Raw genomic sequence first — 25,289 nt, forward strand, 5'->3', positions numbered from 1 at the left:
GACAACATACAATTTTTCCAATGTCTTGCAATGTAATTATTCTTTTCCTTGTAAATTATGAATAGGTAGCATTATTTTGGAGTTGTTAATAAATTAGAGGTAAGTATCAAATTCACAAGATTTTACAGCACTTATTATATCTTGCTATTTTGTTACCAGCATATTAGCTATATTGATGGAATGCAAGGGTTTCACATGAAAAATAAAATAGTCGACTCAGATAATTATATCGACTAATAAAGAAAATACAACTTTGATTCAAGTATCACCGGCATAGATTGAGTTTTATAGAAAACATCGATCAAAGTAGATTGAACTTTTAAAAGAAGGTTGATTTTCCAAAATGTGGTTTAGCGTATTAAATGGTTTATCATCAGGATACATTGTGGTAGAATTTGTGAATCCATAATTCGTCCTCTTATTTTCAATTCATTGAATGAGACCTGGTAAATGTGCATCTCTATCTGAATCTCACGTGGTTAATTTTTTTATAACTCCAAATTAATTAAATGTTATAAAGTAGGAGCATTTAAGTTAAAAATACATGGAAAGCGTAAAGAAGAGCACACTCAAAGGCCAATTTGATAATTCCCTCAAACGAGTCTAGCAAAGAGAATCACAAAGAGCTCAACGGATGATCACACCATGCGCCCAATTGAACCCGTATAAATCTACTAATAAACAACACAATTGGTACGTTATCAGATAGAAGACAATACAGAAAAAGAAAATATTTTGATTTCAACTTTTATTTTATTTTTTCAGCGGCTATGAATTAAGAAGATTCCGTCCCTTGACAGAATTTTCTTATAATGGACTACTACTAGTCAGAGCATCCACAATGCTATTACACTTTGTGGAGTGTAATCCACATACCACGTCAGCATTCTACTTTCTCCTCTTTTATTACACTTTCACTCACAATGGATTACACTCCACAAGGTGTAATAGCATGGGTCCATAATTAATCAAATATTTATTTCAATAATGCATAACTCATATCTCATAAATAAATAAAGTAATTTTTAAAACTAATTTTGTTATTTTTAAAAAATAAAGTACTAACTTTCGTTAAATTTTGTACATTTTGAATTTTTTTATTTTCTAAAAATGATATTATTAATTTTTAAGTTTGAATAATATATCTTTTTCCATGTTTCAAAAACAATATATTGTTATTTTTTTAAAAATAATTATGTAGGAAATTAAACAAATATTTGATACTTCAAATGCGAAGATATCATAATAATCCATACTTAATTAATAATTCGGAATGTAATTAGTTGAACTCCATAACATAATATTACATAAGTTAAATCAAATAAAATACATATAGGGACCACATTCAATGGATTACACGCATCATACATGTAATGCGTGTAATCTCCATGACACGGCTCCCCATTGGAGCCGTGTCATGGAGCGGTGTAATGGCTCCCCATTACACTCCCATTGGAGCTGCCCTCAGTGTATAGTACTACTAACTAGGAGGTGTACACCGCGCACATGCGCGGTGTAGAATTCAAAGACTGGCATGCCTAATTTTGCTAAATAAGCTAATAAGAATCTAGAAAATAGAAATAAATGAAATAAAAAAGTATAATAAAGGACATAATAGGCTTTTGATGTAGTAAAGTTATGACTAAAAATAGACAATAAGTAGATTGTCGGTGTAGCAAAGGTACAAGTAAAAATAACACAACAAGTAGATTGTTAGTCGTTAATATTGAGATTGTTGAGGTTGTCAATATTGAGAGCTTCATCCATAGGTAGTGATTATTTCATGAGCTACATATCTGATCAGTCTAAATCTAGGAGGAGAAGGCTTGATGTAACATATAACCATATTTCCCTGTAGAGTAGTCATGAGATGTTGAGTTAAATCTACATTTTGGTGGAGATTAAAAAAAAAAGTACTATAAGCTGTTGAAGAAATAGAAGGAAACAGTTATTACATAAAAAGAAATGATAATTACTTCTGTCTGCAAATAGTAGAGCTTTAGTGGCCTCCAAATAGCCTTGATCAGCATCATCCCTCTATAATCACCACTCTCATATGGCTTCTGAATCAGTTTTTGCCACCTATAACAAGCAGTAAACAAATTTCAGCAAATGGGAAGAGCGAGGGAACAAGCTCATTTGCATTATAATGTTGATTAAAAAAATAATAATAAACAAAAAAAAAAAGATTTGGCCATCTTTAACTCTTTGAACAATTTTTCTAGGAAATGTAACACAAAAACTGAATAGTAACTGCTTGTTTTTAAATCATCTCGAGCATCAGCCATAAAATTGTCAAAAAAAAAAAAAAAAACTCACCAAGCCTAGTTACACCATGGTTCAACATGCAAGAAGCAAAGTAGGTTATAAAGGTCTTCCAACTTGTTCTGCAGCAATTGATAATGACCTTAATTGATACATGCTAGACAATAGCCAGTGGTTTAATAACAATCAGGAAAAACATTACTCGGGCACTTGTTCAACTAATGCCTGAATTCTTTGCTGCTGCCATACCTGAAGAGGGGTACCAGTAAGACACCACCTGCAATAGGATGACAATTTGAAGGCAACCTGGGCACCTAGAGTTTTAGAGGACTTGATGGTACGAGCTTCATCCAAAATCACTCTGTACCAGTCAACTCTGTGGAAAATGCTATTCTCCCCATCCTGTGTTGAACATATAAAATAGTAATCATTAAAAATGTTTCAACAGGGGAAAAGAACAAGCAGCATTAGCAATTGGATTTAAGTGGTGGAAACTAAAAAAATGGAAATGGCCAGCTTTTCATTCGTATAAGCTGCAAGTAAATGGATTTCAGTGGTGGAAAGTAACAAAAAATGGAAATAGCTAGCTTACATTCTTACGAGCAGCCGTTAAGACACCGTATGTGGTCAAGATCACGTCAGGTTCAGCAATCACTCTAGGGTCACTGCTCCGATCTCCACCAATAAAGACAGAAATGAAGATACTATCTGGCTTTGAGTGTGTTTCAAGTTCATCCTGTTCATTCAGTAAATTCTTATTCAGAGAAGATGACAGTATATCCTTGTGCCTATCCATTAACTAACATACGATCAGAAAATCAGTAATGCAGTTTCAGAACAATGCAGCTAAACCTATTCAGAATGCATACAAACTCAGAAAACTTTGTTATTCTGGCTGAATCAAATATATTATATGGACTCACCTTCCACTAGCCAAGCAACGCAATAGGACAAATAATGAGGGTGCCACCTTTCACTTTTCTAAAAGGTTTGAGATCAGATTCCTTTTTCTTTTTCTTGATGTATTCTGTATCACCCTCACTTTTGGCAATCGATTCTTGATCCTCAGGGTACCTCTGCCTAGCCTTGCAAGAATCAGAGCAATAGTCATCACAGTTTTCCCAAGCCCCATTGCATCTGCCAAGATCTGCAGAATATTATACAGCTTAGAATATATAATAATTAACATTGATACTCAAATGGACAGTCAGTAACAGTAGCAAGAGAAACTTGCCCCATAGCTTCCCAAGAGAAAATGTTAACATATATTGCGGGAGCCCTCCTGAAACAAATGATCAAATAGTAGCATAATCAAGCTTAATGCAGTTAATGCTCAAGGATTTTATAAGCAGCTGCTCTTTTTTTTAATATTTTAAGGACAGAAATACATATTCATCACATATACGATATGCTCCCCAACAAGGATGAAGCGTTTTTGCCCCCTTTCAGCTAACCTGACTGCGTCGTTCTTGTCGGCATAACATTTGTACGATCCTTCGTTCGAGTTGTAAAACCAACAAGAATATCAGATGATTTGCTGGTCCCATCTTTGTTAGTCGACACATCATTGATTATTTGAGAATGAACCACCACATTTTTCTGAATCGATGGGATATCTTCAATGGTAAATTCTAATAAGGTGCCCAAAAGACACAACATTATCTTAAAATGGAGAAGAATTTTTTTTAAGTACCGGAGATTGAACAAGAAAAGCAAGCAAAATAATTGGTACATATAATCATATTTGTATCTTGAGAAGTACTAGAAGACTAGAGATTCAATGTAGTAGTAGAAGAAATACAGTCATTTGACGAGCAGTTCAAAAATGGACTCTTCAAAGAACCAAGAATTTTAGAATTGAAGTTCCGCGTGGGTTCAAAGATGTTAGCTGTATTTTAACATCGAGCATCACAGGTTTGTTCATCGTCATCAGAGATCGCAATGTTAACTTCTGAAACAGGAGACCATGCCTTAGACAATGCATTTCCAAGCCTCTGCTTACAAGGCTGGTCATCAGGTAAGGAATCAAAAGATAGATGTCCCTTTTTTTTTTCCATTTTCCAGCATTAGTTTCTATCTAACATTTCTAACGCTGAGCTCTATCATTGAATACAGTTGCTGCAACGTGTATAAATAGACGGCCTTATTTATATCAGAATAGTTTATGAAAGACAACAATACTAAAGGCTGAATAAGAAAATCAAGAAGAATGATTTGTTGAATGCAGTAATATCTCTACCTCGCGGAATGCTGAAAGATCAGGGATTCAATGCAATAGAAGAGGAAACACAGTCTCTGGACAAACAATTTAAAGACGGAGTGTTCAAAGAGTTAAGGATTCCAGAGTTTGAGTCCTTCAAAGATTCAAAGATGTTATTTGGTTGTCATTTTGAGAATCACAAGTTTGTTCGTTCTCATTGAAGACTGTAATGTTATCTAAAAGGTCAGGCAATCCTTTAGGTAAGACTTCTCTATGAATGTGCTAAGAAGGCTGATCATTAGCAGAAGGCCAAGCGTTAGGCCAAAGATGAGAAGACACAGTTTTTTTTTTCCAGCAATAGATTCTGGTTGACCTTTTGTAACCTGAACTATGTCATTTAATGGAGCTACTGCAATGTGCAAAAATAGATGGCTTCAATCGTAAATGGCATAGAAACGTGAAGCCATTCAAAGATAATGATCTGATGCAAGGCTAAATAAACTAACAGATACAGAATAGATGAGTAAAATACTACAATGGCACATATACCTCAAGGAGTAAAACCACAGCCTTCAAGAGTAGCTTGCTATCGCCCTCAAGCGTAGAACCAGGAAAACAAACACCGGTTTCTATGTAACCAAACGGTACCCTATGAATATAAGAGCGTGAGGATTTTTCCCTTTTTTTCCAAAAGCCTGGCATCACGCCTCCGACATGAAAGCACAGCCATCTCACTCTGACATTTCAACATACCATTTTTGATGAATATTATTTCTATCCACCTGACTTAAATGACTAAGAACCACCAGTCCAAAAAAAAATCAGCCAATGGCAATTTACAATAGCCACCAAAAACTATAGTAGAATCATTGTAAAGAAGAACAAAAACAACATTTACAAACTGCTGTAAAGAACAGCATAAGATATATCATACAATGAAATAAAAAACATGCATGCATACCAGCTCTATTGCAAAAAAGGAAGAAGGAAAAAGAACAGAGCATAAATTTTTTAAACCATGCATGGCAACTCTTACATGCGAGCTAACAACTATTATGCAGAGGAGAAACTCATGCATGAACTAAAAATGGAAAAGCAAAAATGGCAACTAAATAAAGGATGTACGACAAAAGGAAAAAGCAAACAAGACAAAAAAACAAGCATCTGACCTGCAACAGAATTCCTGTTCCAACAAATGACAAAGGATTAGCTTCAGAGAAGGCTCCTCGCAAGAATCAAAAGGCCAGCGAATTCTACAAAGAAAGGCATACCATACGGATGTAAAACAGGCAATCACAAGAATAGAAAGAAAAACTGAAAACAGAAAGAAAAAGGCAGGAAGTTTAAAATGAACTCGCCACAACGGCAAAAGCATATACCAACAGCATTTATAAAAAAACGAGGGAAAAAACTTGAAGTCAGTTCATAAAAAAGACAACGTTACAAAAGCGCTTAGATAACAATAGTCCAAAACACATAAATCTGTAGCAAGAAACTCACCGAGGCAATTTTCCTGAAAACTCATCCAAGCTGTTTTTATCCCAAAAAACTGCAAAAATCTCTTCTAAACTTGAAAATCAAGAAGGCTACCGATAAATAAAAATAGTTCAATCAAACAAACAACAATAGGCTATTGATTTAAAAAATCATTGATAAAAAGTATTAAACATAACCTCAAACCTGAAAATGATGCCTCCTTTATCATTGATCCCTTGCTCTATTGGGAAAAAAACTGAAAAACCCACAACATGGTTTCTTCAGAAAACAAAAAAAAAAAAAGTACAAAAGAACCCGGGCATACGAAAGTGGAGGAATTAGAAGAATCAAAACTTTTAAGCATACAGAATGCACTTTAGAAAGGGAAACAAAAGACTTGCAAGATCTCATCAGGTTGCAGGAAGTAATTTCCAATTTGTCACGCAACATCAGAAACATGTAAATTAGACAACTACAACCCATTTAAAAAAAAAAAGAAAAAAAAATGAGGGCTAGAGAAGTTCTGCAAAGGAAGAAACAAGAACCTTTAAAAGTATATACATACCATCTTTTTTGGCTTATCATTATTCTCAATCAGAAGACGAAGACAAAGATAAAGAAAAAGAGAAGAAATGGGCTTTCTCGTCGGAGATGAAGAAACGAAGAGAAGCAGAGAGAGAGAGAGAGAGAGAGGATGAACGAAGAGGGAGAGATAAAAGATGGTTCTGATCCAATAGCTGTGACCAAAAAAGCTGACATTAGGTAAGGTGGCAAAGAGAAATAGGCCCAACCACAGTCTGTTTGAAAAAGAATAAGGACTACTGCTACTATTATCACTCTTTAGTGGTTGGAGCCGTTGGATGAGCAAAAAGACTCGGTGGCTCACAAACGGAATTCACATCCCAATTGCCAACCATCAGGTCACGTGAGCAGCGCATGGAGGACGACAACATTTCAGCAAATCATGAACTTACACGTCACCAAACCACACACCCTGTAGAGACTTTCCTAAGCACTTAGTCTACCTTAGGTTGATAAAGAAAATTGCCCACGCCAAGCTTGGCTACGAGTTTATTTATGAATGGTTGGATGGATGGATGTGGGTCCACTTGAGATTGATTACAGCAGTCTTATCTCCGATGCCGTCTGGAACTTTAAATGAAGTCGACAGACAAATCTGCTGTATAGATTTATTGATTCATAGTTGAGGTCAATCCTATGTTGGATTGCTTGACGGGACGAGAGTCCCGCAGCTTTGAAGAAATAAATAATAGCTGGAGTAAGTAACGAGTAGTGAGTAGTACGTAAGACCATCAAAATCCTATGTGGTGACTGGTGAGTAGTAATTTCACTAATTTGCAAGACCAGAACAGGTTCGATTGTTGTTGTTCACCTCCCCCTCCCTCGTCCATCATTCTCCTCCACTCGCCACTGTAATAATAACACACTAGTCTACTGCTATCAAGTAGGAGTGTCAAGTATGGGGATCCTATTCCTACTTCCTAATTGACGAAAATGTTGCATCCGCATTGAAAAAATTTTATGGTTCGCCTCACCCTAAAGCTTTGCAAAAAGCCTCACAATCTCAAAAATTTTCTGGCACCTCATCTTTGGGTGCGGTTGTATCCATCGAGGGAAATTGGTTCCATATTCCTGTCTGGTAACAAAAATAAATACTACATAAATTACCAAATAATGTTTGGATATTTGCCAAATTCAATATGAGAGAAAAGCAAATGGCCCATGTTGATGTTGGAGCTGAAAAAAAACATCACTGATTAATTACCTCCTTATGAGAGACACTTTCAGATGATTTGGATTTGCATCACTTACACCAGCACAACATCACTAGAGTAGAGTTGATCCAACCACTTAGTTTACTTCAGTGACCATCGCTAAAGCCGCAAGGCTTGTTGGGAGTTAGAGATCAGGGGTTCAAACCCTGCCTCCCATCATTTACCATTAATGTGATAGGCCACTTCAAGTGGCTACCGGATGAGTGCGCTATGCATTCGTCTGGATCGGTAAGTGATTCAGTTCCCTTCGATTTTTTTCTGGATTTCTTCAGATCCCCTTTCCCATAGTATAGAATAGAATAGAATAAATGTAGGATCTATCGTTGTAGAAAAAAAGAAGAAGTTGATCCACCTCTGCATATATATATATATATATATATATATATATATATGTATATATATGTTTCAATTTCTTCTACGGCTGCCCCTTATGTGCGTGTGACTCTGTGACTGTGGGCCTGTTTGATAACATAAAAAAGTGCTGAAACTGAATCTTTTTAGATATTCAAATGTTTTGAGTGTTTGACAAATGAAAATCTATCTGCTGAATTTGTTAAGCAGTACTAAACTTGTGTGTATTTTTTTCAACACAAGAATTCTAACCAAATGCTTAATTCTGATAAGGTTTCGTTTGATAAAATTGAATCTGAATTCTGAAGTCTAAATTCTGAATACTGAAACAATTAATTTACTGAATTTTAAGCACTGAAAAAAATGTATGAATCTCTGAATTTTAATGCTAAACCTATTTATACTATTTGATAAATATCTATAACTGAATGCTTAATAAGTTTAATTTGATAATTTTACCCTTATATCCTTTCATTCAAAAAAAAGAAATAGAATCTATGATTTAATTAGTTTAAAATTATTAGGTATGAAAATAATAATATTTATTTTTAAATTAAATTAATATAAAATATGAAATATATTATATGAGAAGTATGGAGAAAATGTGAAAGTCATTAAAAAAAGAGAAAAGAAAAACTAAAAATTGTTAGATAGAGAATATTATGTTATTTTATTAGATAAAAATTTTGAACATAATTAATAAATAAGGATAGATTTGATAGATAAAATAAGATAGTTGAAGTATAAAATAAAATAGAATAAATGTAGGATCTATCGTTGTTGACAAAAAAAAAAAAAAAAAGAGTTGATCCACCTTTGCATATATATATGCATATATATATATATATATATATATATATATATATATATGTTTCAATTTCTTCTACGGCTGCCCCTCATGTGCGTGTGACTCCGTGACTGTGTGTGTGTGTTTTTTCCCCTCTTCCAACACGTCGCGCGGCTGTCATCCAAAGAAAGAACACACAGGGACAAATTAGTAAATTCGGGTGGCCCCATCCAAAGGTTTAAATGCCAACGGAGAGAGAATGGTAGAGAGGAGTACGGACCACGGAGTAAGTAAGTAGTACCATGCCAGTAAAAGAAAGAAAGAAATGAATGAATGAGTGAGAGCGACCTGCAACTCTGCAAGAGCAAAAGCTCATGCTTTAATGCAAAATTTTCCACCACCAAATACCAAATGCCAGTGATGCATCCCTCCTTCCCAATTTTGCCACCGCCACTACCACCGGTCCATTAGAATTTATTAGCCCCACACAAACTCACGCACCAGAAGGAAGTGCGTGTGACGGTGTGAGAGAGGGGGATAGGAATGATGATGATGACGATGATTTCATCGTCGTCATCCGACGATAGAAATAGAGGGAGGGTCGTGAGATCACCGTTAAAGGTGGCGCTCGAACAGGAAAAGGCGGCGTTAGAAGAATTTTTAAGTTTGTTCTGCTCAATTTAGTAAACATTGCTGTCATCAAATCTCACACCAACCCATCTTTACATTTTCTTCCTCCAATCTCACTTAACGCTCGGTCCTAATTACCCCCTAAGTTTCAGGCAATTCTCACCACTTTTATAGCAACTATCTAATTACTTTACAATTACCCTATTCTTTTGTTTGCACCATTTCTCTCTGCTTTTCTGTTTCTTAATTATTGATTTCTTCTTTTTCCTTTTTCTTTGTTCCCCCCCCCCCTTTTTGGACCATACACTTGGTTGGTGTAGATCTGTGTGAATTTTTGGTTTCTAGCCGGCTAGGGTTTCTCTGATTCTTTTTTCCTTTCCCTTTTTTTTGGGGGGAAAGGGGAGAGAAGAACATTCTCTCTCCTTACACGGAAAATTTGTTGTTATTTCGCCTGTGTTGATGGTGTGATGTTCGTTGTCATGATAATGTAGCAGTTAATTTTGGTAAATTGAGGGGAATTTTGAACGGAGCTTCTTCTGGTGTCCGTAAGTTCTGCTATTCGTGGGTTGGGCTTTGAAATTCGAGTATCGCAGTAAAAAAAAAAAATCAATATAGATGAGCTGCTTTCCTTGCATGAGCCCTCGCCGTAAGGATGTTAGGGACTATGATGAAGATATGGCCCCTCGATCTGCTGATTCAGGTTGTTGTTCTTCTCTTCCTTTCTTCCCTATTTTATTAAATATCCCCCCCCCCCCCAAATTTTTATTTTCTTAGAGAATATTTCCTCCCTTTTTCCATTTCTGTTTTGGGTTTTTTTCTTTCTTTTTTCCCTTTGGGTGGGCTGGGGTGGGGATGGGTGTATAATGCGTCAATTCGTGAATGTAGCTGTTTTAAAACAAATGGCGCTACTCTGGAAATATGAGGTTATTGAATTTTTATTCAGGTTGTTGACTTGCATTTTTTTTTATGTGTAGCGAATGGGAGACGAGGTGGTTCCGTGGGAAGTAAACTCAGAGAAAGTATGGCTCAGAAGACCAATGTGGCACGTAGCTTCACTTTTAAGGAGCTTGCAATGGCTACCCAAAATTTCAGAGAAGCTAATTTGATTGGGGAAGGAGGTTTTGGATGCGTTTACAAGGGCCGTCTGGAGTCTGGCATGGCATGTTCTCATCTCCCAGCGTATATAATAGATGCTTTTTTGACTATTAGATTAACATATTCCTAAAAATCATTGAGTGAGATGTTAAATCTTGATATAAACCCATCTAATCCCTCATCCCATTTCACAATTGAAAGAGAAAAAATGGAGTAAAGAGGGGCAGTTAAGATCATTGTGACAGAGACGGACAATGGGGAAAATGATCTCCATATTGATGAGATGATTTTGGACTACAACCTTCAAAAATTTTTTTTTTCCTTTTATAGTGTTGATGGTGCAGTAGTGTTGATCTATGAGATATATGTGCAGATTGTTGCTATCAAACAACTTAATCTTGAAGGCCTCCAGGGTAATCAGGAATTCATTGTAGAGGTTCTTATGTTAAGTCTATTGCATCATCCGAACCTTGTCAATTTGATCGGATATTGCACAGATGGAGACCAGAGACTCTTGGTTTATGAGTACATGCCAATGGGTAGCTTGGAATATCATCTTTTTGGTAATTTCTTGCAGCAAAGTTTGAACTTTTGTTAGTTTTTCATTTGGAAACTCATCCACTTATTTTTTTTTCCCTGTGACTTTCTTCTCATCTTCAGACACTTGTCCTGAATTACTAATAAAAGAAGTTAAACAAGAAAACACAAAGGTTATTTCTGGTTGAATGTCGGTAGAAATTCATGTTTCAGATTGTTATCTTTGTATTCTTTTCCTTTTTTGGATGCCTTCTAGTCCTAGAACCCAAGAAAACTCAAATTTAAGGGAGAGGTGGTGAGACATGGATAAGTTGAAACTAGAGAGTGGCTTAAAGGTATTAGATGGTCTAGATTTTTCAAAATTGCTGGTTTTATTGCGTAGATTGTAGGTTTGCTAGGCATAAGAAGGTTTGCAAATTTAGTATGCATATTATCTTTATTTCTGCTACAATGAGCATGTGGATGATTGTTGTATTACCCAATTTCAACTTCTAGCTTCTTTGGAAGCTTATTCTTCTTATATTATCAGCTCGTATAGGTGTATTTTTTTATGCAAAACTTCCATGATGCTTGTGCCTCTATAATACTTAATTTCTTTCCATCACTTTCACCTAAATAATTTGGAATTTTCCTTCTGAAGTACTATTACAAAAATTGCACAGCTAAAACAGGTTTTTCCCCCTTTCCTCTGAACTGTAAGTGAACTTATTCTGAAATAAGAATCCCTGTCAGAGAAATTAAGAAACTTAGGAAAGAAACAGGCAAATCCAAAAAGAAAATGGATGTTTTTTAATGTTAGATCTACTTCAGGAGAGGCGCCAGCCAAGATTTGGTCTATCCGTGGAGCTACATACCCCCTGGTTGGTACAATTACTGAACTTAGTTTGTTCCTTGAATGCTGAGGATGAGCGCAGAGAATAGGGCTGAAAGGTGAAAATTCACCTCGAAGGGTAGATGCCTGTGATTCACCCCATAGAAAGAATTTGCTTTGGATATCTGCTTAACAGTATTAATGACCCTACATGCAATTGTTTCCTGTTCTGTAATTAAAAAAAGTTTGTTCCTTCACTGTTAACTGGAAGCCTAAGACTGTTTTTGGGCAGGGTTTATTAAATTGACTTTGTTGCATCCAGAGATGCATTAGGAGTTCCAACATATTTCCATTACCTTTTGTTTTCGGTTTTCTTTTTTCTTCTTTTTGCCTTTTATTTGAGGGGAGGTGGGGTCCCAAGAAAGCCCTCCATCTTGTCCGATTTTAGCTTTCTTGAAAGGTACTATTGATATTCAGCTATTGAAGAGTGCTTTGAATCTCTTTTTTCCCCTAATTGACCTATTGCTGCTGTTTGATATGTCTTTGAGTTCATTTGCTTGTTTGCACGTTTTGTTGTCACCTTTTGTTTTCAGACTTAGACCCTGGTAAGGAGCCACTCAGTTGGGGCACAAGATTAAAGATTGCTGTTGGTGCAGCACGTGGTCTTAAATATCTCCATTGCTCAGCAAATCCACCTGTTATTTACCGTGATTTGAAGTCTTCAAATATATTGCTGGACAATGACTTCAATCCGAAGCTCTCAGACTTTGGACTTGCTAAACTTGGACCTGTTGGTGACAAAACCCATGTTTCGACACGAGTAATGGGAACCTATGGCTATTGTGCACCTGAATATGCCATGAGTGGGAAATTGACTTTGAAGTCCGACATCTATAGCTTTGGTGTGGTTCTGCTGGAGCTTATTACTGGCCGCAAAGCTATTGACTGCACTAGGAAGCCTGGGGAGCAAAACCTGGTTGTGTGGGTGAGCTGTCATCTTTAGCTTTTTTTACATGTTAAACCTTGTGATCTCTTTTGAAGAAAGTGCATGAGGGCGACTTATTTATTCTTAAGTTGGCTAAGTGGCAGAGGACATTTTTCCAACAGTGTTTTGGTTTTATGTGGATTACTACCAAGATGATCTTAAAAGATTGGGTGATTTTGTGTTTAAACTTGGGGTTTAGAATATTCGCCATCTGTCCTTTATTTCCATCATGTGTAAATAATTTCCTAAATAAAATAGGAAAAACATATTATTATTTCTGTTGTTTTTATACTCATGTGGAGTTAGTACCTCATTCAAGTTCTCTTATTCCTGAGATAATTCTGACTGCTACTTTGGCTATTCTTCTTCACAAATATGATTGACTTCTAGACTGGAAGATCGTGAAACCTCAGTATCATTGGTTTGCATCTTTAACATGGATGGTTGACTTCTTCATTGCAGTCTCGGCCTTTTCTCAAGGACCGGAGAAAGTTTGTTCTGATGATTGACCCCCAGTTGGATGGGCACATTCCTCTCCGCTGTTTGCATCACGCAGTTGCAATTGCTGCAATGTGCCTTCAGGAGCAACCAAGTTTCCGACCCATCATTGATGATATTGTTGTCGCACTTGAATACCTAGCCTCTCAAGTAGATAAATCAGATTCTCATAAAGGCACATCTTGCAATCAGCACCCGGCAGGCCTTGATGTTAATCTGGAAGAGAAAAAGAAGGATTTGGTTAACTATTCTGCTGCCTTTTAATTCTTAGTCGTTTTAAGATGCTTGAGGTTTGTGGTGCTGATGCACTTCCTTTTTGGGGCTTAACCAGAAGGTGGCTTTGGAGGACTTATAACATTAAGAAGTTGAGGGAAAGAATCCTTATTTCTGGTTTTGACAAAAGAGTAAGGTGCATGACTGCTTGCTGATATTTATACATGATTGGTATCCTGTAAAGTGTAAGAAGGATGTAAAGGGATTCTAACATCATTTAATAGCTTGATTTTCCAACCAAAACTTGCTGAGTTAAATTGCATTTGTTTTAGCAAAGTCCGTGTAAATATTACATTTTGAAACTCGGACGCAGAAGCCCTGCTGGTGGGCTGAAAAGAGTAGCGTTGGTCATCTTCTTCTTTTCCATCAGAAAACGTTCACTAGTCTGTACAGTGGTGATACCAGAACTTGTCATCTCTTCTAACCTAGAATGTGTTGAGAACTTCAAACATTACGTGGAATTTTGTGTCATGCAATTCCTGTGTTACTTTCTATGTTATCTCGTATACTACTTTTTGCTTAGATGCCTTGCAGATCACCATAAGTAGATCCATCTGCCTAACATTTGATTCTGCATGCATGGAAGTATTCTGATTTTCTAGTTGTATTTAACTACTTGACATTTTATTAGAAACTGGCTGTGAGAAATTTTCATAGAGCATGGGTTGAAATTGATGTTTCTTTTATCATGTTATCGTACAAAAGAAATTATGGTATTACTAGGCGATGGATTGGGAACTAGAGTGGCACAGAATGCTTTGTGAATCATTGCGCGTCAAAAAAATTAGTGTATGTCTAGACCATAGTTCACGTGTAGCTTCTTTCAGATGAAGCTAAAAGTTGGGGAATTATGTGTATTCTAGACAGGATTTCCGGAGCTTCTCTATCTCTGTCTCCTTGACTTTACCCCACTATCTCTCTGTCTCCTTGACTTTACCCCAGCAGCCACGTTATGTAGTTGTGAGTGTAGCGGAGCCTCTAATATTTTACAAGGGATTTATACTTCGCAATTGACTGCTGTATAGCAAAACCCTCTTCAGCACAGCCCAGTTTAAGGAGGTTGTCTTTGGGTGATTAGGACGCTCCTGAACCTTGTCATCCAAATGTCTGTGTTAAATTATTTGTTTGTTTGTATCATAAATATAATTTTTAATATATCTTTTTATCTTTTTAATTTTTTTTTTTTACATATACATTACATCAGAAAAGTGTTATAGTAATTATTTTAAATAATCTCCTACTGTCGACTGAGTCGATAATGATGACGACAACAAATCGTGTATTTCGTGTAAGATATGAATGCAAGGATCAATCAGCATCGGAAAGTAAAGATTTGTGTCATTGACAAAGTCTCGAGTGACATCTATGCCCCCTCCCCCCTCACCTTAGTAACCGTACGGTGAGAAATTTTACTAGATGAGTAGCAAGCAAAGAACCAACTCCCTTTAGTGGAGAAGTGTGGGGTGAGAGGTCAAAGGTTCAACCCTTGCCTCTCATCAAAAAGTTGACGCGGTTTTGTCCAAACTCAGAAATCTGCGGTAAGAAATTCATGATCTTCTGTGCACCTCAAAGCTCAAGGGGTTGTTCATTACATATTACTCTTGTTCTTGTACTGCTGCAGCTGCCTCTACTTAAATTCAGAAACAGACTAACTAACTAACAAAAGTAATGTAACGCAGGCATGTTAAACACGTGCGGAACAAAAAGCTAAGGGCTCATCTCATATGCCGGCCATTAAAAATAAAATAAAAGTAGTGTTTTAAACGATGAAGGGAATCCTAAAAACTGGAGGAAGAATCAGTCCTATATTATATTGATCGGTTGACAGATGAATAACAGCATTTGCTTCTGTGGTTGCTTCTTCTTCTTCTTTTTTTCAAGTACTAGTAGTAGTATTTTGATTTTCAAGAGGCCCTACACCTACGCGGGGGAAAGGGAAGGGAACTAGGGAAGCCTGGAAGGTGGGAGGGTTAGGTTTGAGCGGCTTGTGAGGTCTTAGTGTGAATTGGCAATGAATTGTGAAAGGGACTTTCTCGTCATCCATTCCTCCTCTTGGCTGAATGCATTCATCATATATATATGTACAGGAAAAATGACAGAAGAGTCAGCAGCTCGAAATATACATGTGTGGAAACAGGAGGATTAGCCAACCAATGTGCATGAGATGCTTTATTTTACTAGTTAATAATAAGGTTCTTTCTACACCATTAGGAAGCCTTTGCTTGTTTATTAAGAAGCCTTTTGCTTGTGAAGTTAATTAGTAGCATTAAGGTATGGTGGCCGGAATGGCTATTTTGCTACGGTGGCTGGCTGGCTGGCTGGGCTGCCTGTTTCCTCAACTTTCAAATGGTCCCCTGAACTTGAAGTCATGCAGTCCATCAACAGTAAATGCAATTCTTTGATGCCGCTGGCGCTGCGTGAAGTTACTGATGAAAAAGAAACGAAAAGTAAATGGGATGATTCCATGCACCGATTAATAAATTCTCAAGCTGACAAAGTAAAACTACATGCACATACATGTTGCACTTTGACCCGACATTCGCAAACATTTCAGATGATGAAGAAGAAAGAAGTTGATTGACTTTCTTTCCTCAAACAACTGTTTCTCGTCTGCCCATTTTTGCTCCTATTTTCCGCAACAACTATCTATATGTACGTGGACCATCGGAAAGTGGCGGAGGAAGTTCCGCCTCGGGAATTTTAAAAAACCAAAAAATATATGTATATAGTAAAACACTAAAAGGAGTGAGCAATTTTCTAATTGTTTCCTTGCACTACTCTTACTGTCGAAAGTTGTTTTTCTTTCGCCCTTTTGACAGGATATTTGGCTTTGTTTTCTTTTAGACGGGTTTTTATTTTCTGTGACAACGTTTTTATTTACTTGGAATATTAGTTAAAGAATTTCTTATTTGTATACTATTAAAATTTAACATATGTATTATTATTTGAATATTGATCGAATAAAAAATAAATACGTGGTGGTTTCACATACTAGAAAGTTTGTCTTTCATTTTCTTTTTCTTCCCCCAAAACAAAAAACACAATTTTCTAGTCAGAGATTGACAATACTAATCACTACTAATTCCGTTGTCTCGGACCTCTCGGTTTTCTCTTGCACCAGCAAATGAGAAATTACGAACTGATTTCCCCTTCTTTGACCCCAAAACAAAAGGAAAGAAAAAAAAATTCCCCTTTCTTTCCATAATTCCCAAACTAGGCATGAGAAAAAGTCCACCACTCAGCAGGAAGCCAGAAGCCAAGAAGATGACGACGACGAATGGCCAGTCATTGTACATTATCAAAGCCCCCAACCAACAATATAAAAAAAAAAAAAAAAAAAATCAATCAATCAATCATTCAGTAGATCAATTTCTTTAGCCCAATTGTTTTAGTTTCTCCCGTACTTTTTGGTTCTACGGATATAGTAGTATATTGCTATAAGCAGAGAGAGAAAGTGGTAGTAGCATCTCTCGGTCGTCAGTTTCCTGCCTTGTTCATCTCTCCTTCCTGGAACCCCGCCGAGGCTGCTGCAGCCTCTTACATAACTGACTCAAACACCTCCCCTTCCCTTCTCCTCCCACAAACCTCCCATTTTTTTTTTTTTTTAAAAAAAAGAACCCACTAATCCAAATTTAATTCTCAGTTATAAGCCTTTATCCTCAGCGCCAACTCACAAACTGCAGATAAGAATCGAAGGAGGTCGCAGGTAAATTCCTGGTTTACATGGGAAACTGCTGGCCTAAGCCTGTGGAGAGCCTTCCCAGCGCCCCCAAACCTGCCAGTCCTGCAGGTTTTTTTCTTTTCTGTTTTTTTTTTTTTGTTTTTGGGATTTCATTTAAAGCTTAGTTACTACTTACTTACTATAGACCATGATCATGATGATGATCACCAATGTCTCATCAAAATCCTTCGTTTTTAATTTGCTTTTTTTTTTTCCTCTAATTTTTCACAGCAGAGACTCGTGATCATGAACGACATGTAGTAGTAGTAGTAAAAGATAGTAAAGAGGGAGGTGTTGATCATCATCGTCATGATCATGATCAGGATGTGGCAGCTGCCGAGGCGCCTTCTACTACTGCTGGTACATGTAGTAGCAGCAGTAGTAGTAGTGGTAGTAGTAGTAGTACTGGTCCTGCAAGTGGCCATATTATGGCCGCCCCAAACTTGAAAATGTTCACATATTCAGAACTGCGGAGCGCCACCAGGAATTTCAGGCCGGATACGGTGCTGGGAGAAGGAGGTTTTGGGAGGGTTTTCAGGGGCTGGGTGGATGAGAAAACTTACGCGCCGTCCAAGGTGGGGGTTGGAATTCCAGTTGCGGTGAAGAAGTCTAATCCAGACAGCGAACAAGGCCTCAGCGAGTGGCAGGTACTACTTACTTATCATCTAGTCTATGTTTTTCTGGATCATCATTTTAATCTTCGTTCACTCGTCGTCGTCGTCGTCGTCGTATCTACTCACTCATGCTTTAATTTACAGACCGACTGCATTTAATTAATATAATAATGATAATTGTTATCTAGCTAGGTGTGCAGTGCAGTCCTGCATGGATGATTTTAATTTTATAGTTCCGCCATCATCCATCCAGTTAAATTACAGAGGGTGCAATGAGCATTATTGCCCATTACATGATTGATGTTTCATTGATCACCATATATATATGTATATATATATATATATATGTATATAGAGAGAGAGAGAGAGAGAGAGAGAGAGAGAGAGAGAGAGAGAGAGAGAGAACTAACTAGAGGACCATGAATTCTTCCCCTCCCCTTGTATTTCTTCTCAAAAGGCGCTTAGGAAGAAAAGAATAATAATCATATAGTACTGGTAAAGGAGGTGGTGTTCGATGGCGGAAGAAGCATCTCAGTCAAACTTGTATTTTAATTTGGATTGGACGGTAAGGAAGAAAAGAAAATGTTTACTTTCATAATCCCACCTATTAGGCTATCACTATTACTATATGTATAGGAGCTTGATTTGGTCAGCAGCTCAGGTACCGTTGGTTGGGACACAAATCCGTTCAGACCCTTCTTCACATTTATTACAGTACTATCTGTATCTGCCGAACCTTGACAAAACAAAACAAAACACTACAGCCCAGCCCAGCCCAGCCCAGTGTGAAATGGGAGACCTCCACTCCAACCAAGCGCCTTAGTTGACTTTACATTCCATTGCGATGGGGTTGACTTTTGTCTTAGCTCCTCCTCGGTGGATCTCTCCCGGCATCAATTGGAGACTATTATTATTTTTTAGTCCAAAAAATATTGCACACCTTCTAGATGATTTTTTTAATTTAACTGTTTGACAATTGTTTTACTCGTTCAAAGTCCCAATTAGTTTTATTATGTTTCAGGAATTCGATCTTTTTTTTAAAAAATAGTAATTTGATTGTTATGTTTGTATTTCTCTTTTCAAAATTACTTTCATAAATTTAGAATTTAAATTTGAACGGTCACATATAATTGACTAAAGAGAGAAACTATATTGAAATGAGCTCGAGGGGTTTGTTTGGATACACATATTAATATTTCGCTTGTATCATAAACACATTTTCCAACCCACATTTTTATATTTCCAATCAACTTTTTATCTTACATACATCACATCACAAAAAGTGCTACAGTAATTATTCCAAATAATATTCTATCCAAACAAACCCCTCGGGAAATTAAAAAAAAAATATTTTGACTTTCTCAGTATTTAATTTTTTTTTTCAAATTAGTTTGTTGTTTCTAAATAAACGTTAATTAGAAAAGGTTGGCCAATATTTTTATTTTTCTGGCTCTTCTGCGTGTGAAAAAGGACAGCCGTAAAAGGTAGAGTTGATGTGGGAACGTGCGGACCATCACCAAATCGCCCCACACAGATTTTTACAACTCTTTTTTTTTTTTACGTACGAATTTTGTTAACGCAAACGCAACACACTAGTCGTGTCGACTACTGTTTGGTGGTTTACTTTTTCTTGCTCCTTTTTTCTAGTAGCTGTTTCAAATTTTGTGTAAAAACTCGATTTGTTCCATTAGAGTTGTGTTAGCTCACTAATTAATTTTGAGCACTTGCTACATAAGTGTTAAGTTTACCGGGATGTGGTGCAGGCAGAGGTAAAGTTCCTGGGGAAATTTTGTCACCCGAACCTGGTAAAATTATTGGGTTACTGCTGGGAGGACAGGGAATTCCTGCTTGTCTACGAGTACATGCAAAGGGGAAGCTTAGAAAGCCACCTTTTCAGGAGTAAGTGGCCTTGAAAACTTTTTTTTTTTTTTTTTTTTGTTCTTTACTGTACTCTCTCTCTCTCTCTATATATATATACATATACATATATATATGTACACGCGCGAGTTAATTAATGAATAATTAATTGAATGTGCAGAAGGTGCAGAAACACTTGCGTGGGAAACACGTCTGAAAATAGCCATAGGAGCAGCCAGAGGACTTGCTTTCTTGCACACAACTGAAAAGCAAGTCATCTACCGGGATTTCAAGGCCTCTAATGTCTTGCTGGATTCGGTAATTATCCACCTTAATTAATTGGCTACGGAGTAATTTTTTGTTGCAGTGTGTATTACGTAATTATCAGTTAGATAATGAATGAACGAATGAATTAAATCAATTAATAAGGTTTTGGGTTTTGGAATGGCATATGTATACAGGACTTCAATGCAAAGCTGTCCGATTTTGGACTGGCCAAATTAGGCCCTGTGAACGGCTATTCCCATGTCACCACTCGGGTGGTGGGTACCTACGGCTACGCGGCTCCTGAGTACATGGCCACTGGTAAGTGGTACTGTAGTACAGACTAGAGAGATTATAAATCTTTTTTTTTTCCCTTTTTTTTTTTGTGTTTGTTGGGGGTTGAAATCGTCCAATTAGATCTAAGTAGTAGGAAACAGGAAATCACGTAGGGTAGGGTGGCACAAACTTCCTGACAAAATGGAAATTTGGGGTTGAATGAATCCGAGTTATGTACGGCTTCTTTGTGGTCTATGAGAGTGACGCGTTTGACCTCCTCCTCTTAAGGGCTAAGGCTCTAACTCTTAAAATTTTTCTTTACGCAGAGACATATTCAAAGGTTTTCGTTTCTAGCACAGGACACCTAAGCTGTGATTATGACCTGATCAAAACGTGGGTAGGGAGTAATCTTCAGAGTAACAGCTGGTGTACATTCATTCATTCATTCCTGCATATGCCTACAAAATGGATTGGGTCTGGATTAGGGGGCAGACGCTTAATAGTATGACCTTCTCCTGCAACTGTTACTTCCAAGTCTAGAACACTAATTGGCCTTCTTTGTTCTCATTGGTCAATCAAATGGTGATACGTATTTCCTTTAGATAGGAAGAAAGATAAGAAGGCTACTTAATGAGCACTTAGCACTCATTCCTCCTAGGTAATGGCATCCACTAATCAACAACAGGGAGTAACCCAAGGCCTGAATTGACCTCTTCTAACTTCTAATAATTTTTTTTAAAAAAATATTCTTTGACCTTTTCCCCCAACAAAAGTCTTCTCTCTCTCTCTCTCTCTTTCTGTCTGCAATAAACATCATCATTGCTTGCTGGGGACGTAGGAGGACGGTCGGGTCGGGTCCACCCCTTGACAATAACACCGACAATTAATTGTACGTAGCATATTTGGAATCCTAAACTCTCTCTTAATTCCAACACCGTCCCACCCCCGTTATGGTACGGCAATTGCTGTTTCTCCGCTTGAATGTGAATTGGAGGCCCAAAAAAAAAACCACTTTAATTTAAACTAATCAGTCATTGGGCCAACATTTTGATTTCAATCAGGTCATTTGTACGTGAAAAGCGACGTGTATGGATTTGGGGTGGTTCTGCTGGAGATCATCTCGGGCCGACGAGTGCTTGATCTCAACCGGCCCAGCGGGGAGCATAACCTTGTAGATTGGTCCAAGCCGCTTTTGCCCGACAAGAGAAAGTTGAGGAAAGTAATGGACCCTCAACTCGAGGGACGCTACCCGTCCAGGGGCGCATTCCAAATCGCGCAGCTCATTCTCAAATGTCTGGAACCAGATCCTAAGAAAAGGCCGCCCATGGAACAAGTCCTCGAGACTTTACAACAGATTAGCACCGTCAAGATGAAGCCCAAAGATGCCAAAGCAGCAGCCCAACAACACCAGGCAGAGCAGCATCAGCGGCGGCCTGCAAATCGCGCCCACCACCGCTCGCCTCTTCACACAAAGCACTCCAGCTGCAGCAGCGTAATTGGTGCCGGAGCCCAGCACAGAGACAAGCATTCTTACTGACGAGAAGAGGAGAGATTTTTCGCAGTCTTCAGCGATGATGATGATGGCCGATGGGGCTCACGCCGGCAGACAAAATTATGAACTAAGCTCGCTGCTGTGACTGTGACAACCCCACTGGGGAATTGAACAATGGACATTGCTGTTTGATGCTGAGGCGCAAACTTTTTGAGACCCAAAAAATACCTGAAAATTAAATTGGGTGGGCGGTCCAGATTCCAGATGTGTATATTTAATTGCTTCCCCGATCCCTCGTCGGGGATTTAGGTCATGTACGTATGAAACGATTGAACTTAGTCCCTAATATAAATTGATTGTTTTTAAGCTGTACGTTCAAACAACAAGAAGTTGCTGACGAGTCCTGCCCTCCCCTCCCTGGCCGGAAATAAAAACGTTAACAACAGGTCTAAAATTTGGGTTCATGGATGATGTATACTAGTAATTTGTAAAGCTTGCGAGTGTGTTTGGATAACTACATTTTTCTTAAAAAAAAAAAATTTCACTTGCATTATTAATATATTTTTTAACTCATATATTTATATTTTTTGTCACTTTTACATATATTATATCATAAAAAAATACTAAAATTAGATTTCAACCTTCAGACGATTTTCGCTTTCTTCGTTTCCAGACAGATAATGGGCAGTGGCAGGCTATCATATAGAGTAGTGGTAGGAGTATTTGTTCGGCGGAAGGTGTTTGGGGGGGAGGCATGCGGAATTTCGAATTTTTCGTAAGAATTACGCTTTGGTGCATGGTGATGATTGGTGTTTTATTTATGGGAATAGTTTCGGGCAGGCTGCACTGCTTTAGTAATTAGTACTAGTACACTCTCCTCATCAGTGAAGCCATCGATGCCAGTCAAGTGATAAAGGTCATACTACTATTAATTGAAACCAGCAGATGTTGGTGCAAGTTGAAGTATCTTGCCTTCCTTGATCATAAGGTTTCAGGGTCGAAACTCGTAGAAATGAAACAAACAACGTTGGAAGAGCTTTCTCCTGCAAGGAGTCTGATCCCACTCAAACAGGATTAGTCGTAAACCGTAAAACAGACGTGGACACCTGTAGGTTTTAGGATTAGTCGTAAACCGTAAAACAGACGTGAACACCTATAGGTTATAAAACCTGATGGGGCTGGGGCTTTGAATTTGTCATAAGGAGGAGGGTCTACTGATTAATTAGCATGCGCGCCGCTGATCTACGTACCTCGCAAAACAAAAAGAGAATAGATATTTGGTAATTCTAATACTAATAATCACTACTACTGCCATGCATGCATGCTGGCTTTTCAGTTCTGAGACCAAATGCCCTATCTTTTTCTTCTCTTCTTCTTCTGTTCCATTTTTCAATAATTTCAGGTGCCAAATTAATTTTGACATGCATGACAAAAATAATTGAATTTATATATATATATATATATAATGTTTCATTGTCTTGCTTCGATTCCCCGATTATTTTACCATTAACTTTTTTTTTTTGCTTAAGAATCATTAAGAATTGCATGCAAATCTGCAAAGCTGTGCCACTTGTAAATAATTAGATTAAGAGCATCATGATGGTTCAAATCCCCATGTTAGGTCCATCATCCATGATTGCCCTCACAGGCGGCCTAGCTGGCCTGCCATCTTCAAAGAATCACAATTAATTACTACTGGATTAGATTAGGAGAAAATTCAAATCTGGATTTGCATGATTGATCTGCTTAATTAATTTTACTTAAGCAACTTTTCTCTCCTCTCTGACCAAAAGCTTCTAACAACTTGTTCTTCTTGCATATACTAATAATAATATGGCATGTTCGTTTTTCTTTTGTATATCTCCTTAAGGTAGTTGGAAAAAAAAAAAAAAAAAGTTTGTTAGCGTGGATTAGCAATAAAGCCCCTGATCATCAGTACTATCAAAACAAGATCAAAGCCGTACTTAAGTAATATACTATCGCTGCCGTTAGCTTTTATATGATTCCTGCAAAGCAGCGGTCCAGCTCCATGATTAGGGTTGTAAATGAATGACGAGCTCGAGTCCGGACTCGAATTTGGTTAACATTGAATTCAATCTATTTAAGTCAAACTCAAATTCGAACTCCAGTTCAAAAATACTAAACTCGTTAGTTCGCGAGTTAATTCGAACTTGTTTATATTTTTTTTATTTTAATAGTAAAATTATATATAAATTTTTAATATTTTATTATTTGTTAAGAAAAATTATTATATATTTATTTTTTAAAAAATATTTTTTATTTTTTAAAACTCAAGTCGAGTTCGAACTTTATATTTTGAACTCGTCGAACTTGAGTTCAAGTTCGAATTTCATGAACCTATGTTGAGAATCAATTCGATTAAGTTAAAACTTGACTCGACTCGATTCGACTCATTTGCACTCCTGTCAATTCAGACTTATAGGAGTGCCAATGTGGAGTACTAGTACAAGTTATTAGTATTCAACGCATCACAGGTGGGAACGGAATTCAGACTTATAGGAGTGCCAATGTGGAGTACTAGTACAAGTTATTAGTATTCAACGCATCACAGGTGGGAACGGTGGGGATTTTACGATTGATGAAGAGAGGTGAATTTGGTAAAAATATTATTAAAAGTTCAAACTAAGTGTACAAGAATACTTTAAAATGTTGTTGTTTTCCAATGATGAACATGTGCAGTCCAAATCAATGGACATCATCGATCCTTGTCCAAAATGTAAAATGTAGACACATACGTTACGTCCCATTTCACATTTAGAGAAGAGGATCCCAAAAAATGGAGGGGTCACGACTCGCTACTCTTTTTTGTTTTTGTTTTTGTTTTTTTTTTTTGGATAAAGGTAAGACTAGTCACCACTACTAATTTGAAACATGCGTACTTAGTAGGAGTATTAAAATTGGGGTGGTACTAATAGTAGGATATTGGAAGATGAAAAATTGTTAAAAAGGGTCAAATTGTTCTCATTTCAGCATCGCGGGTGGGGTGGCTCCGGGCTAACGTGGTCCCACTCCTAAAGTTAAAAGGAGTCCTTATTAAAATTAAGGGATAATTTCATAAACCTCCCTTGAGGTTTCTAATAATTACACTTACCTCCTCTAATATTTTAAAAATAGCAGTAACCTCCCCTGAACTTCAGATTTTGATAGCAAATTCAACCCATATCAGAAAAAAATACCATTAAAAAAAAGGATTAATCTTTTTTACACTAACAATGTATACACTATCAGTATTGGATGATTGATGAAGAGGTGATTTCTGACTTAAAGAGCTACACTGGATAATTGGAATACCTTCTCAGGAGAGATGCAGCCGCGTGGATATTACTTGCTTAGTTTATCA

At 37.2% G+C, this 25,289-nt stretch overlaps 3 protein-coding genes across 7 annotated transcripts; 2 read left to right on the plus strand and 1 right to left on the minus strand.

Annotated features, from left to right (window-relative positions):
- Window positions 1–1,741: 1,741 nt before the first annotated feature.
- Window positions 1,742–6,830, minus strand: LOC140015287 (uncharacterized). 3 transcript variants are annotated; one of them, XM_072067304.1, is made up of 13 exons: window positions 6,507–6,830; window positions 6,146–6,197; window positions 5,966–6,029; window positions 5,635–5,718; window positions 5,015–5,201; window positions 3,720–3,864; window positions 3,500–3,547; window positions 3,189–3,412; window positions 2,858–3,001; window positions 2,515–2,667; window positions 2,320–2,387; window positions 1,977–2,082; window positions 1,742–1,852 (listed from the first exon to the last, which is right to left on the minus strand). In XM_072067304.1, the coding sequence occupies exons 2-8, from the start codon at window positions 6,168–6,170 to the stop codon at window positions 3,195–3,197; spliced, it is 771 nt and encodes a 256-aa protein (XP_071923405.1). In that variant the 5' UTR covers window positions 6,171–6,197; window positions 6,507–6,830; the 3' UTR covers window positions 1,742–1,852; window positions 1,977–2,082; window positions 2,320–2,387; window positions 2,515–2,667; window positions 2,858–3,001; window positions 3,189–3,194. The 3 variants fall into 3 exon arrangements, with proteins under 3 accessions (XP_071923405.1, XP_071923404.1, XP_071923406.1); XM_072067303.1 differs by having other exon boundaries at window positions 1,742–2,082; XM_072067305.1 differs by lacking the exon at window positions 2,320–2,387 and having other exon boundaries at window positions 1,742–2,082.
- A 2,312-nt stretch (window positions 6,831–9,142) lies between these two features.
- On the plus strand, window positions 9,143–14,180 carry LOC113712238 (probable serine/threonine-protein kinase PBL21). 2 transcript variants are annotated; one of them, XM_027235567.2, is made up of 5 exons: window positions 9,143–10,205; window positions 10,480–10,664; window positions 10,974–11,163; window positions 12,542–12,933; window positions 13,396–14,180. In XM_027235567.2, exons 1-5 carry the CDS (start codon window positions 10,121–10,123, stop codon window positions 13,693–13,695), a joined length of 1,152 nt encoding a protein of 383 aa, XP_027091368.2. In that variant the 5' UTR covers window positions 9,143–10,120; the 3' UTR covers window positions 13,696–14,180. The 2 variants fall into 2 exon arrangements, with proteins under 2 accessions (XP_027091368.2, XP_071923403.1); XM_072067302.1 differs by lacking the exon at window positions 9,143–10,205 and having other exon boundaries at window positions 10,487–10,684.
- A 2,928-nt stretch (window positions 14,181–17,108) lies between these two features.
- LOC140015509 (probable serine/threonine-protein kinase PIX13) lies at window positions 17,109–22,294 on the plus strand. Of its 2 annotated transcripts, none has more exons than XM_072068151.1 (6): window positions 17,109–17,494; window positions 17,657–18,072; window positions 19,803–19,938; window positions 20,078–20,214; window positions 20,358–20,481; window positions 21,498–22,294. In XM_072068151.1, exons 1-6 carry the CDS (start codon window positions 17,428–17,430, stop codon window positions 21,971–21,973), a joined length of 1,356 nt encoding a protein of 451 aa, XP_071924252.1. In that variant the 5' UTR covers window positions 17,109–17,427; the 3' UTR covers window positions 21,974–22,294. The 2 variants fall into 2 exon arrangements, with proteins under 2 accessions (XP_071924252.1, XP_071924253.1); XM_072068152.1 differs by having other exon boundaries at window positions 17,660–18,072.
- Window positions 22,295–25,289: the final 2,995 nt, after the last annotated feature.

This window comes from Coffea arabica, chromosome 10e (assembly GCF_036785885.1).
Source record: "Coffea arabica cultivar ET-39 chromosome 10e, Coffea Arabica ET-39 HiFi, whole genome shotgun sequence".
Taxonomy (NCBI): Eukaryota; Viridiplantae; Streptophyta; class Magnoliopsida; order Gentianales; family Rubiaceae; genus Coffea; species Coffea arabica.